We start from the raw sequence: 13,136 nt of genomic DNA, 5'->3' as shown, positions 1-13,136 counted from the left end.
TAATCAAAGCCGAGGTCAAGGATCTGACCACTGGCTTAAATCATACTTATCTGACCGTTATCAGTTTGTAGCAGTAAATGAAGAGATGTCTTATGGATCACAAGTTAAGTAGGGAGTACCACAACGCTCAGTGCTAGGACCGCTGCTGTTCACTCTGTGTATGCTACCATTAGGAGATATCATTAGGAAGCATGGCATTAGTTTCACTGTTATGCTGATGATACTCAGCTCTGTATTTCTTCGTGCCCCGACGAAACTTACCAATTCACAAAATTAACGGAATGCATAGGTGATATCAAAAACTGGATGACTCGTAATTTCCCACTACTTATTAAAACAGTGTTTCTAATTATTGGACAAAAAACCTCTGCATGTAGTAACCTAGATTAGTGTCTAACAATTGAGGGCTGCTCTGTCAAGTCTTCGTTGTCAGTTAGGAACCTGGGTGTGCTCTTTGAAACCAATCTTTCATTTGAAAGCCACGTTTCTAGCATCTGTAAAACCACATTCTTCCATCTTAAAAATATATCTAAACTGCGACATATGCTTTCAATCACAAATGCGGAACAGTTAGTTCATGTGTTCCTGACCTCAAGGCTAGATTGTTCTAATGCTCTACTGGGTGGTTGCCCTGCATGCCTAATGAACAAACTCCAGCTTGATGATCTGTCATCATTTACTCAGCATTGTGTAGTTCCAAACCTGTATGAGTTTCTTTCTTCTGTTGAACAAAATAACTTTTGAAGAATATTGGTAACCAGACAGTTGATGGACCCCATTGACTTCCATAGCATTTTTTTTTTCCTACTATGGACGTCAATGGCTACCGTCAACTGTCTGGTTACCAACAGAAGAAACTAATTCAGGTTTGGAACAACTAAGGTTGTAACAGTATACCTGTATGACGATATATCTTGGTATGAACACGTACAATTATCAGATTGTGCACATGTGTTTGTCTATAGTATTGGGAAAAAAAATTAGATGGAGAATCTCACCTGCACAGAAGCAACTTCTTTCCACTTGATGACTCTCAACTTGCTCCAACCACACAAGTACAGTGGAGAAAATGTCAGAGATAGAAGCTGTAATCTCTATCCCCTGTTGAAAAATAAGTTAAAAATTGTAGTATGGGAATACTTTAGATATAGAAAATACGAATGCATGCTTGTCCTTGAGGATAGACATCCAATTTGCAAAAAATGAAGACGCAAACTCGCAAACTGGCTGCAAAAGGAGGAAACACATCGAACATGTCCGCCTATATTCAAGAACACCATTCCCGTTATGAAAATATGTCCCATTTATAACTTAAAGGGATAGTTCACTTTGAAATTAATTTTTGGTATGTTTTAGCTTACCTCAAGGGCATCCAAGATGTAGGTGTCTTTTTTTCCGCAGTAGTTTCAATTTTGATATTTTTAGGTCAAACCGTTCTTGTCAGTCAGTCATATAATGCAGGTATATGGTCATTATCTCAAAGAGCATGCACAGAGTCCAAATTAAAACAATTCCCCGTCGTCCAAATTAAACAATTCCCCATCGTAAGTACACATTGATGGCCTAAGACACGAAATGAGCGGTTTGTGTGAGAAAACTAACAGTATTTATATCGTTTTTACCTCTTATACAAAGCCATGTCCAAGTGATCTGATCTGACGTGTGCGCAGACTGGTGCATAGATATATATACACTAGATGTCGCCTTTTCTACAGCAGTTCATTGGAACGAATGTCTTTAAGGCGACATCTAGTGTATATATCTATGCACCAGTCTGTGCACACGTCAGATCAGATCACTTCGACATGGCTGTGTATAAGAGGTAAAAACGATATTTACTGTTCGTTTTCTCACACAAACCGCTCGTTTCGTGTCTTAGGCCATCAATATGTACTTACGATGGGGAATTGTTTAATTTGGACGACGGGGAATTGTTTTAAAGGTGAACTAAGTAACTTTTAACAGCTTCTGTTAACTGAACAGTCATTGGAATGGTTATATTACTTATTTCGGGTTGAATGGTGGTCGTTTCGCACCCCCCTGGTGCCCGTGAGCGGAAAATACGCACTTGCAACTTTGAGCCGGCGGGCCGCCGGCCGCTGCGTCAGGAAGTCTCGCGTGATATCAGGTCTCGCGATGTAAACAATTGCTTTACGGCCAAAAGAAATCTGCTAAAATGCTGTCATTATTGCGCTCCCTCACGCTGTCTGAACCCGAATGAAGAAGACGTTTTAAAGAATGTCCCATCTGCTTTGATGTCGTTGATCTACAGCCTCTGGTGTCTGAGAATCACCAACGAGTTTTTACAACAGTGTTGTCAAATATCTATTCCGAAGCTGTGGGGGGAGCTCTAGAGAGAAACCTGCGAGCAAAAAGCGAGAATACAGCGAAGAAATCCCGAAGCTACTGAGTGCTGCTTTAATCAAGCGGGAAGGAAGTCGACCGGAAGTTGAAGCCGGCCGCGTGCCACCATCTTGTAGCAGAACTTCACCTGCTGTTAGCATCCCACTGACTCCCATTCATTTTGGCGTCACTTTGACAGCGAATAACTTCACATCTGAGGCGTTTAAAGACTCCATTTGTCCATTATTTATTTCTAAAGAAACACGACAATTTATAAAATGCTCCATTACCTTGTAGCTTATGTTATGGCCCCGTAGAAGCAGTTTTTGTAAAAGTAGGCTAACGATTGCGTCATAACCATGCGACTCTCTGTCGCACAGTAGAGAGATTACCGTATGGACAGGAGGAGAAGCTCGCGGGCAATCGGGGAGACGTGGAGGCAAAATGACAAAATAATTAATCAGAATACCTAGCAAAAGTTTCTCCTGCTCCTAGCTCGTGGACACCTCCTACTCACACTCTCCGTCTCTGCAAGATTCGGAAGGGAATGATTCAGATTTCTCATGCCACAGCCACTAGAAGACAGACGGGTTGCTCACGTCACATCTACGTCGTCAAGCTCAGTTTGAGTCTACGCGTCAGGAACGGAAGTCCTAAAAAATCGCTAAAAATGGGCTTCACTTGCCTCAATTGAGTTCCAATGAGATGACTCTGTCCACTTCTTATACTGTCTATGGCTTTAATTTGGACTCTGTGCATGCTCTTTGAGACAGTGACCATCGACCTGCATTATATGACTGACAGACAAGAACGGTTTGACCTAAAAATATCAAAATTGAAACTACTGCGGAAAAAAAGACACCTACATCTTGGATGCCCTTGAGGTAAGCTAAAACATACCAAAAATTAATTTCAAAGTGAACTATCCCTTTAAGGTCATATGATTTACAGTTTAATGCAGATGTCATGTAAAACAAGCAAATTGATGGATGTATGTGGAGTGAATATTCTTACTAGTCAAAATTACTTAATAAATATATTTAACATTCATGCAAATACACCTATGCTAAGGCCCCGTTTACACGATGGGAAAACGCAGATATTTCCCTGCGTTTTGGCCTGTCATTTACACGAAAACGCCGTTTTTATCCCAGAAAACGATTATTTCTAAAAACTCCGGCCAAAGTGGAGATTTCTGAAAACGCCGGTTATGTGTTGCCGTGTCAACTGGGAGAAACGGGGTTTTAGGTTCTCAAACGTCACATTATGCGCCAGAAAATGCTTACGTCATGTGAGCGCCCTATGTTTAGAGTTTGTTCCATACTGTCTATGAGTTTGTTTGGCTACTATTTGATCATGGATGCTGTTAAAGTGGTACTCATTTTTACTTTTGTGAAAACGCTTTTGGCCTGTTTGCATTTGCTTCGCTGTCTGTCCACACGAACGAACCTCGCGCCATGTCTATTGTTTTGAAAGGAACAGGAAGTCGCTCGTGCTATTCGTCGTTGTCGATTTTGAGGATTCTGATTGGCTTGCATGGCTTTATCCTTCTCCTTACACTGCCGCCCCTTTGTATTTATGCGGGTTGATGTAAACGACAACTTTTTTTGAAAACGATATTGTGTGCACGATGTTATTTTTGAAAACGGAGGGGGAGAAATATTCGTTTCTCTAAATACCCGGCTATGTGTAAATGTGGCCTAAGTCCCACCTTAACCAATCCTACCTTGGAAACTGTTGTCATCTGCCATTTTGACTAGGAATTCTATCATAAAGGTCCTGTATGTTTGGGTCATTATAAACTGCATAGTTATACAGAAGTAATTCAAAAATATGACAATAAAAATACTTAAATTAGCAAAAATGACAACGTACGCAGAGAGGACTTGTGAAGGGATTTGTCCAATTCTAGGCTATATCGTAAAGTACGATTATACTGTTGAGATGTGCATGCTGTGGATCAAATTGTATTAGCTTTCATTCCTAGGGGGATATGTCCACGTCTCATGTCTGGTGCAACATTTTAAAAATGAACTTTAATGCACTAGCGCTCATATCCCTCAAAACAGCAGATTATCACTATCACGGATTTCTTGCTATAAAACACGCCCCTCTTGTGAACTATTACAATAATGATTACTGACCCAAGTTAACCTGCATCAACACAGAAGGAACAATCTATTTAAAACTTAATGTAATAATCGGTGTCATATATAACACGTTAAGTCTTCAAGTTTTTGACTGGGTTTGCCTTGATTCTAAAGTATTAAACTTGTCCGTCGCACGTTTTATTTGTACTATTTCACGTTTTTGGTGTATAATTCCATTGTTCTTCACTCTTGTCTTTTCAAAATGTATATTAAATAAGACCAGATGAGAAGTTTGCGGTTCTCTGTCATTATTAAACAAACACTCGATCTGATCCGTTTTGCAACATGATTGAATTAAAATCACAGCAGTAACGTTACATACCGAGTATGCTGGAGATCTTTTACCAGATATGAATGCATCCAGATGTTAATAAATCCTGAAGGAATTCATCCAGTAGCTTTTCTCTCCGTGACTACAAGAGCAGTAGACTAACGTTACTGTTGTTAGCCGTTAGCACTAGCATTGTCTACTAGACGCGACGAGGCGTGGCTCTAGTGTGGGAGAGGAGTAAATTCAGTCTCACATCACACAACAGCAGTTTCGATTAGAATAAGGTAATTCAGATATCAGAAAATATCATAGTAAATGATACTCAAACAAAAACACTTAAAGAGAGTTACCCCACATTCACATTGCTAGCAGCCCACATTGTGAAATGTAACCCCATTTGGAGCACTTGTAATCCAGATTTGGTCATCTGAAAACGTGTGCATCTGGATCAGAGGTGATCAATCCAATTTTGCTTTAAAAACGACACAAAAGTCAAATGGATTACCTGATCCTGGATAGTCTAGTAGAAATAAGAGGGTTATGTCTGATATCTTCTGTAAATTGGCATATTAATCACATTTTAATACACTGTAAACATGCAGCATTTGGAGAAAATATTCCACATTTTACTGCTTTGGTGAACTTAAACTATAAGGTACCTTATTGTTCCTAAGAAGTCAATAATGAAGGGTACAAATTAACTCCAACCTCTTTGTATGATACAAGACCTAATTTGAGTTGATTTTACAATAATACTGTACATCCCAAACATATTTATCACAGTATTAAGATTGAGTGTTTAAACTCATTAATGTGATTAAAACTATATAACTCATTCTTTGTGTTCATTAAATAAATAAATCAAGACAAGATGTTGTTTCTCTTTTATTTCTCATAATTACATGAACTATCAGAACACAATATAATACACTTAAGTACATGACATGAATATATCTAATTCAAGAATTGGCCTATTGGTTAGAGAGTCGGACTGGTGTCCCCGAAGGTTGTGTGTTCGATTTTCAATACCAGCAGAAAATGACTGAGGTGCCCTTGAACAAGACACCTAACGTACAACTGCTGCAGTGAATGGCTTCCCACTGCTCCGTGTGTGTGTGTGTTCACTACTCACTTAACTTGGATAGGTTAAATGCAGAGGACAAATTCCAAGTATGGGTTACCATAATTGACTTCCACTTTCACCTATTTAGCACACAACCTATCCTGAAAGAAAAATAAACTACAACAACGATTTTATTTACACTGTAAGAGTTGTTGACTGGTGAAGCTTCAACTTATCATTTTCCAAACTTTCCACCAAATTGACGAAATTTAACTAGATGATATTGTGCAATTAGGACAAACTCTCACTATTTACTTGAATGTATTTGACATAAAAACAAATGTTTCTCACTTGCAACATAATTTCATATGAATGTGAAGGCTTGATAAATGTTTATAACTATTCCCGCACTGAGTACAGTAGTACGGCTTCTCTCCAGTATGAAGTCGCTCGTGTGATTTCAGGTGTGCAGACTGAGTGAAACTCTTGTCACAAGATGAGCACTTGTAAGGTTTTTCTCCAGTATGAATTCTTTGGTGCTGTTTCAGATTGTCAGCTTTAGTAAAGCTCTTCCCACAGTCCAAACACACATGATCTCTCACTTCACTGTGTATTTTCTGGTGCTGTTTAAAACTGTTCAGCCGTGAAAAACACTTTCCACAGAGAGAACACACATAAGGCCTCTCGTCTGAATGAACTTTCAGGTGTTGTTTTAAATGTGATGGTGAAATGAACTTTTTACCACACTGATCACAGTTAAATGGCTTTTCTCCAGAGTGAACGCGGAGATGATGATATCTGAGATCAGTTTTACATCTGAAACTCTTCTCACACGGAGTACACTGGTACGGTTTCTCTCCAGTATGGAGTCGCTCGTGTGATTTCAGGTTTTCAGAACGAGTGAAACTCTTCTCGCAATATGAGCACTTGTAATGTCTATCTGCACTATGAATTCTTTGGTGATTTTTTAAATGGGCAGATGTAGTAAAGCTCTCCCCACACTCAAAGCACACATGATCTCTCACTTCATCATGTGTTTTTTGGTGGAGTTTAAAATGACGCATTCTTGAAAAACTCTTTCCACAGAAAAAACACACATAAGGCTTCTCATCTGAATGAACATTTAAGTGTTGTTTTAGATTTGATGATGAATTAAAATCTTTACCACACTGATCACAGCTAAATGGTTTTTCTCCAGAGTGAATGCGTAGATGATACTTGAGACCTGATTCACCAGCAAAACTCTTCCCACACTGAGTGCATGGATACGGTTTCTCTCCAGTGTGAATTCTCAAGTGTGTCTTAAGGTTTCCTTTTTGACTGAAACTCTTTCCACACTGAGTGCAGGAGTGCATCTTATTGGCTTTTGTTCCTTGAGTTTTGATGCTATACTTTTCCTCCTCTTCTTCATTCGGTTCATGTTTTTGCAGTTTCATCTCCATCCAGTCTAAAATGAAAATATTATGTGGTTAAAATAAGTTCAAGTGAACTCTGATTAAACAGAAGAAAGAAACAGAGTATCAAGTATCAGATCTTTGATGTGCCAAAGTTTAGTTCAGTCTTTTTCTAAACTCGTTAAATCATCTAAATCTACAACATGTATGTTAGACCCTATACGGACCAAGCTACTGAAAGAGATGATCCCAGAGGTCATAGATCCTCTTCTTAATATAATTAATTCATCTTTCTTATTAGGATACGTACCTAAAACTTTTAAGGTGGCTATGATTAAACCGCTTGTTAAAAAAACGCAGCTTGATCCTACAGAATTAGTCAATTACAGGCCGATCTCGAATCTACCTTTTCTGTCACTCATACTAGAAAAGGCAGTATCCTCACAACTATGTTCCTTTTTAGAAAGAAATTATATCTGCGAAGATTTTCAGTCAGGATTTAGACCGTACCATAATACTAAGACTGCTCTCATTAGATTCACAAATGATTTGCTCTTTTCATCCAATCATGGTTGTATGATACTTCTCTCTATTAGTGTTACTCGATCTTAGTGCTGCATTTGACACTATCGACCACAACATTCTTTTAAATATGACTCTCAAATTATGTTGGCATTAGTGGAATTGCATTAGCATGGCTTAAATCATACTTGTCTGACCGTTATCAGTTTGTAGCAGTAAATAAAGAGATGCCTTATCAATCAAAAGTTCAGTATGGTGTACCACAAGGCTCAGTACTGGGACCGTTGCTGTTCAGTACATGCTACCCTTAGGAGATATCATTAGGAAGCATGGCATTAGTTTCACTGTTATGCTGATGATACTCAGCTCTATAATTCTTAACACCCTGACAAAACTTACCAATTCACAAAGTTAACAATGCATAGCTGAAACTTGATGACTAGTAATTTCCTACTACTTCATTTTGAAAAAACTGATTCTAATTATTGGACAAAAAAAACTTCCTCACGTAATAACCTAGAATACTTTCTAACTCTTGATGGCTGCTCTGTTAAGTCTTCTTCGTCGGTTAGGAACCTGGGTGTGCTCTTTGATACCAATCTTTCATTTGAAAGTCACGTGTCTAGTAAATGTAAAACCGCATTTTTCCATCTTTAAAATATATCTAAATTACGTCATATGCTCTCAATTAGGGCTGCACGATTAATCGCAATAAAACCGCACGCGATTTGGCAATGGCTGCGATTTGGCAATGGCTGCGATCATCTTATGCGCAGCTTGTCAGTGGAGTGCGGCTGATTGGTAGTAAATACTGCTCCATCTGAACGCCAGAGGGCGCTCTCACGCAAACACGCTAAATATGCCCCGCCGCAGAAGTACAATAACGGCGCATCATTCCAGGAAATCCCTATCGCTGTAGCTGAATAAACAGAAGATTGAAACGCTTTGATTAAACATGACTTATAAATACACGACTGCCTTATTCTGTGTAAGAAGCACATCATCTCACAGAATGAGGAGCTCAACTGTCGTTATGAAGTGAGTTTGGAGTAAATGCATGTTATTAAATATTGTTTTTGTTGGACAAGAGGTTCATAAATGATTCTCATGTTTTGGAAAGATGTTTGACGCGTGTTGCTTTTTATAACTTTTTATGCACGTTATAAGTGACTCAAACTCACAGTGCTTTCAGATGGAGCAGCGTTTACAGAGCCGTACATCAATGACAAGCTGCGCATAACAAATAATCGCAGCCTTTGCGATTTCAAAATCATGATAAGCCAAATCGATTTAAGCAATTTGCGATTACATGTAAATTGCAATTAATCGTGCAGCCCTACTCTCAATGACAAATGCGGAACAATTAGTTCATGTGTTCATGACCTGAAGGCTAGATTATTGTAATGCTTTTATGGGTGGTTGCCCTGCACGCTTAATAAAAAAAACTACAGCTGGTCCAAAACGCAGCAGCTCGAGTTCTTACCAGAACCAGGAAGTATGACCATATTGGCCCAGTTCTGTCAACACTGCATTGGCTCCCTATTAAACATTGTATACATTTTTTTAATATTGTTGATTATTACAAAGCACTAAATGGTTTAGCTCTGCTGTACTTGAGCGAGCTCTTAACGCATTATAGTCCTTCACGTCTATTGCGATCTCAAAATTCCGGCCAGTTGATAATACCTAGAATATCAAAATCAACTGCTGGCGGTAGATCCTTCTCCTATTTAGCACCAAAACTTTGGAACAGTCTTCCTAACATTGTCCGGGAAGCAGACACACTCTGTCAGTTCAAATCTAGACTAAAAACACATCTCTTTGACCTAGCATACACAACACATTATAGACTTCTATAATTCAAAGTTAAGCCCAATTTATACTTCTGCGTCGAACTCCTGCCATAGCTACGTCGTAGGCTGTGTGTAGCACGCGTACCCTGATGTGCACCTCTCCAAAAATGTAACAACGCGTCAATTCTACGCAGATGCAAGCGCTGTGATTGGTCTACTAGAACCCCCTCCCTCAGGTTTCACATGCTCCCTCTGCATGTGTAATTGCGCGTCAATGCGGACAACAACGCAGAAGTATAAATTAAAACCAACGCGTTGCCTACAGCGTAGAGGCTCCGGGGTAGGTATGGTGCATAAGTATAAATCAGCCTTTAGGCTGCATAGTTTAGGTCAGCCAGAACCGGGAACACTTCCCATAAATTCTGATGTTCTTGTAACATCATAAGAAGGATGGCGTCTACGCTAATATTAGACTCTCTGTTTATCCCGAGGTTTACCGCAGTCCGCCGGTTCCAGGCTGTATCCAGATCTGATGAAGGACCTGCGCCTGGACACGACATGACGACAACGCAGTCCTGAAGTGTCAACTAGTCTCACTCCTGTGAAGACCTCCTTCCCCTCCCTTTACCTCTGTACAGATAAAACGTTGTCGGGATATTTCTGGTTCACGTGGCTACGCGGAAAAGATACAAAATTCTGTATTAAAAATTTGTCAAGGCTTGTTTGTGCCTTGGAACCTATTTCATGGTTTGCGTTCTCGAACCACCAGGCACTGTTTTGTGCAAATGAGCAGCTGGATCACATTAAAGGGGGGGTGAAATGCTATTTCATGCCTACTGAGCTATTTACACTGTTAAAGAGTTGGATTCCCATGCTAAACATGGACAAAGTTAAAAAAAATTAAGTTGTACGTTTGATGGAGTATTTCTGTGTCAAAAATACTCCTGGTTTGTCACAAGTTTCGAAAAGTTTTTTTCGAGTATGGCTATGGGCGCGTGTGATGTCAGATGGGGCGGAATTTCCTTATACGGGTCCTAAGGGCACTTCTCCCGGAAGGGCACGTGCGCACTCGTAGACCAGAGCGAGAGAGCGAAAGCAGTACGCCCATCAAAGCGCTGTGCTCGGCTTTAGGGAAGTCATCAACGGAGTTGTGCAAGTGTTCTTGGTTGTTCCCTGCATTTCGACGATGATTGTTTTATAAACAAGGCCCAGTTCGACGCCGGATTTGCAGATCGTCTAATGCTTAAGGATGGAGCAGTCCCAACGATAAAGGTTCACGGTCGAGCGTTGGAACCGCAGGCGGGGAGTAAAACTGCTTCAAATATCTGTGTGTTGTTAGCTATCGGCGCGTAAGCACAGCAAGTAAACAACATGATCACGTATAGTTAATGTATCTATGGAGCATGCGATGTATGGTGTGTGTGTGATTCGTGCTCGTGATTCTTTAGCTCCACCCACACGGCACGCCTCCAGCCGCTTGGTTTTTTCCGGAAAGACTCGGTACAGCCTATCTTTCTCTTATAAATATGATAAAACTAAAGACTTTTTGGAGATATGAAGGATGCAGTACTACTCTATAGGTACTCAAAATTAACATGAGATAGACTGAAACTGAGTGTTTCACCCCCCCTTTAAGGGTTTTCTGTTAGAACGGTGTTGTGTTAGCTAATAAGTTAATAACTAATGATCGTTGCGACGGAAGTGAATCAATCAAAACTAACTTTAGCTGGACAATAACTTTATTCTAGAGCTGCTGTAAAGCCAAAACAGTCTCTGTTACTTTAATTTCCTATTATCACTGTAAAGCTGCTTTGAAATAATATATATTGTTAAGGGCACTATATGAAGGTGACTTGACTTTCTTGTTAATGCATTTAAAATGTGGTGGACAAAAGCTATTCAAGATTATCATAATTTAGATTCATTTTCTTCATCTCTATTTTGCTCATTATTTCACAGCCATCAAATCTGTTGAACTGAAGCTTTGTTATCTTAATGTTTCTCAACAGTCAACAATGAAGAATCAAGAATGGACACCAACCTATTTGTTCCTCAGTATCTTCATGTTTTACTCTGGATGGTTCTGGATCACTCATGTCTTCAATCTCCTCTTTAATAAACTCCATCTTTAACAGTCACACAGATTTCAGCTGCTACTCCTGGAGTTTGTCCTTCTCTTGTAGGATGATGGGAATATTCCCAGTATTTATTGGTGAATAGTTGTGGGAGGGGCTTCACTGCAGGTGTGAACTGTAATCACTGTGTGATACTGACGCCCACAGGACCAGATCTGTAAAAAATCAAAGATAAGTTACTGAATTTATACTGGATTACTTTAACAGAAAACATATGGTGCCTTTAATTGAGTTCAAATATAGAGCATTTTGATGGTTACATATTAGTAGTGTACAAAACAGCTCTAGGTTGTTCATTTGTAACCCAGGATATTTTAAGGATTATGTAACCCAGGATATTATAAGGATGAAACAGGGCAGAGGTTCAATTAATATCTAAACTAATCCGAAATCTTACGAGACAACATAAATCCACTTAAACATCACAGACTGAATAAAGAGGGTATAAGCAACAAATCTTCAAAAAAATGTGAAATCATTTCAAAAAGTTCTGATATTAGTAGAACAAAACATGTTTAGCTAACAAAGTTGTTTTCCTAAACTGTAAAATGACGATGCAATATGCTTTAAACAACTTCACAGTTCTGTCAAAACAAAAAGTGTTATAAAATGATGAACCTCACAATTGAGACTAAATGATTAGGCTATATACTAAATGTAACGTTATATGAACAAAAACCTTGGACAAATATATTTATTGCTTGTTGTAAATGTTAGTGAATACATAAAAAAACAATAATAAATGGAACTTTATTATAAAGTGTTACCAATTTGTCATTATAGTTTCCAGATTGATATTACTTCTCCATTTTCAATACAATAGCATTAAACATAGTCTCTTCTGTATCCAGTTTGTTGATCATTAACCGCAACATTTAACATGATTCTCATGTTTAAGCATTTGTTATTAGGCTGTGATTAACACAACACATATGCTACTGACATGATTTAAAAGCTTTTATTACCTAATCTGTTTGGCCTTCAAGAGTCTTAAAACAGCCCTTGTGTAATTATTTTATAATAAAGGTCCTGACTCCTGAATGTTAAAATAACAGTGGACTCATGAAGGGTTTTGTCCTATTCTAACTTACATCGTGAAATAAGATAATGTTGAGATGTGCATGCTGCGAATTACTATTTCGCGTTTTTGGTGTATAATTCCATTGTTCTTCACTCTTCTCCTTTCAAAATGTATATTAAATAAAGGAGACGATAAGTTTGCGCTTCTCTGTCGTTATTGAACAAACACTCTGGTCCGTTTTGCAACATGATTCAGTTAAAATCACAGCGCTACAAACCTGCTATGCTGGAGACTTTTACCACATATGCACCGAGAAGTTGTTTAATAATTCCTTACGAAAATCAATTAGCTTTTCTATCCGTGACAACAAAGTAGACTACAGTTGTTAGCAGTTAGCACTAGCATTGTCAACAAACGGGAAGGGGCGGGGCTCTGGTGTGGGAG

General features: G+C 38.9%; 2 protein-coding genes across 7 annotated transcripts in view; both read right to left on the bottom strand.

Annotated features, from left to right (window-relative positions):
* LOC309506314 (uncharacterized protein) overlaps positions 1–13,136 on the bottom strand; it is a 101,609-nt gene that overhangs the window by 28,531 nt on the left and 59,942 nt on the right. Inside the window, exons 1-2 of one of the 6 annotated variants that reach the window (XM_082180129.1) lie at positions 4,839–5,004; positions 999–1,101 (exon numbers count right to left, since the gene is read on the bottom strand). The exons of 3 other annotated variants lie outside the window; for them this stretch is intronic. The gene's annotated coding sequence lies outside the window, so the exon portion shown is untranslated. Of the gene's footprint in view, positions 1–998; positions 1,102–4,815; positions 5,005–13,136 lie in introns of those variants that run through there. 2 more of the 6 variants (XM_082180127.1, XM_082180131.1) reach the window with 2 other exon arrangements.
* On the bottom strand, positions 5,637–13,123 carry LOC309506320 (uncharacterized protein). Its single transcript, XM_082180146.1, has 3 exons — positions 12,970–13,123; positions 11,578–11,826; positions 5,637–7,274 (listed from the first exon to the last, which is right to left on the bottom strand). The coding sequence occupies exons 2-3, from the start codon at positions 11,660–11,662 to the stop codon at positions 6,175–6,177; spliced, it is 1,185 nt and encodes a 394-aa protein (XP_082036272.1). The 5' UTR covers positions 11,663–11,826; positions 12,970–13,123; the 3' UTR covers positions 5,637–6,174.

Source organism: Leuciscus leuciscus, assembly GCF_965113295.1.
Source record: "Leuciscus leuciscus genome assembly, chromosome: 9".
Classification (NCBI taxonomy): domain Eukaryota; kingdom Metazoa; phylum Chordata; class Actinopteri; order Cypriniformes; family Leuciscidae; genus Leuciscus; species Leuciscus leuciscus.
The sequence above is the reverse complement of the archived record's forward strand: the minus strand, read 5'-3'. Positions and strand labels throughout refer to the sequence as shown.

Coding starts and splice junctions, on each gene's coding strand:
- LOC309506320 (XM_082180146.1), bottom strand. CDS start 11,662: ATGGAGTTTATTAAAGAGGAGATTGAAGACATGAGTGATCCAGAACCA. Junction 7,275..11,577: donor AGATACTGAGGAACAAATAG/GTTGGTGTCCAT, acceptor TTTTCATTTTAG/ACTGGATGGAGATGAAACTG.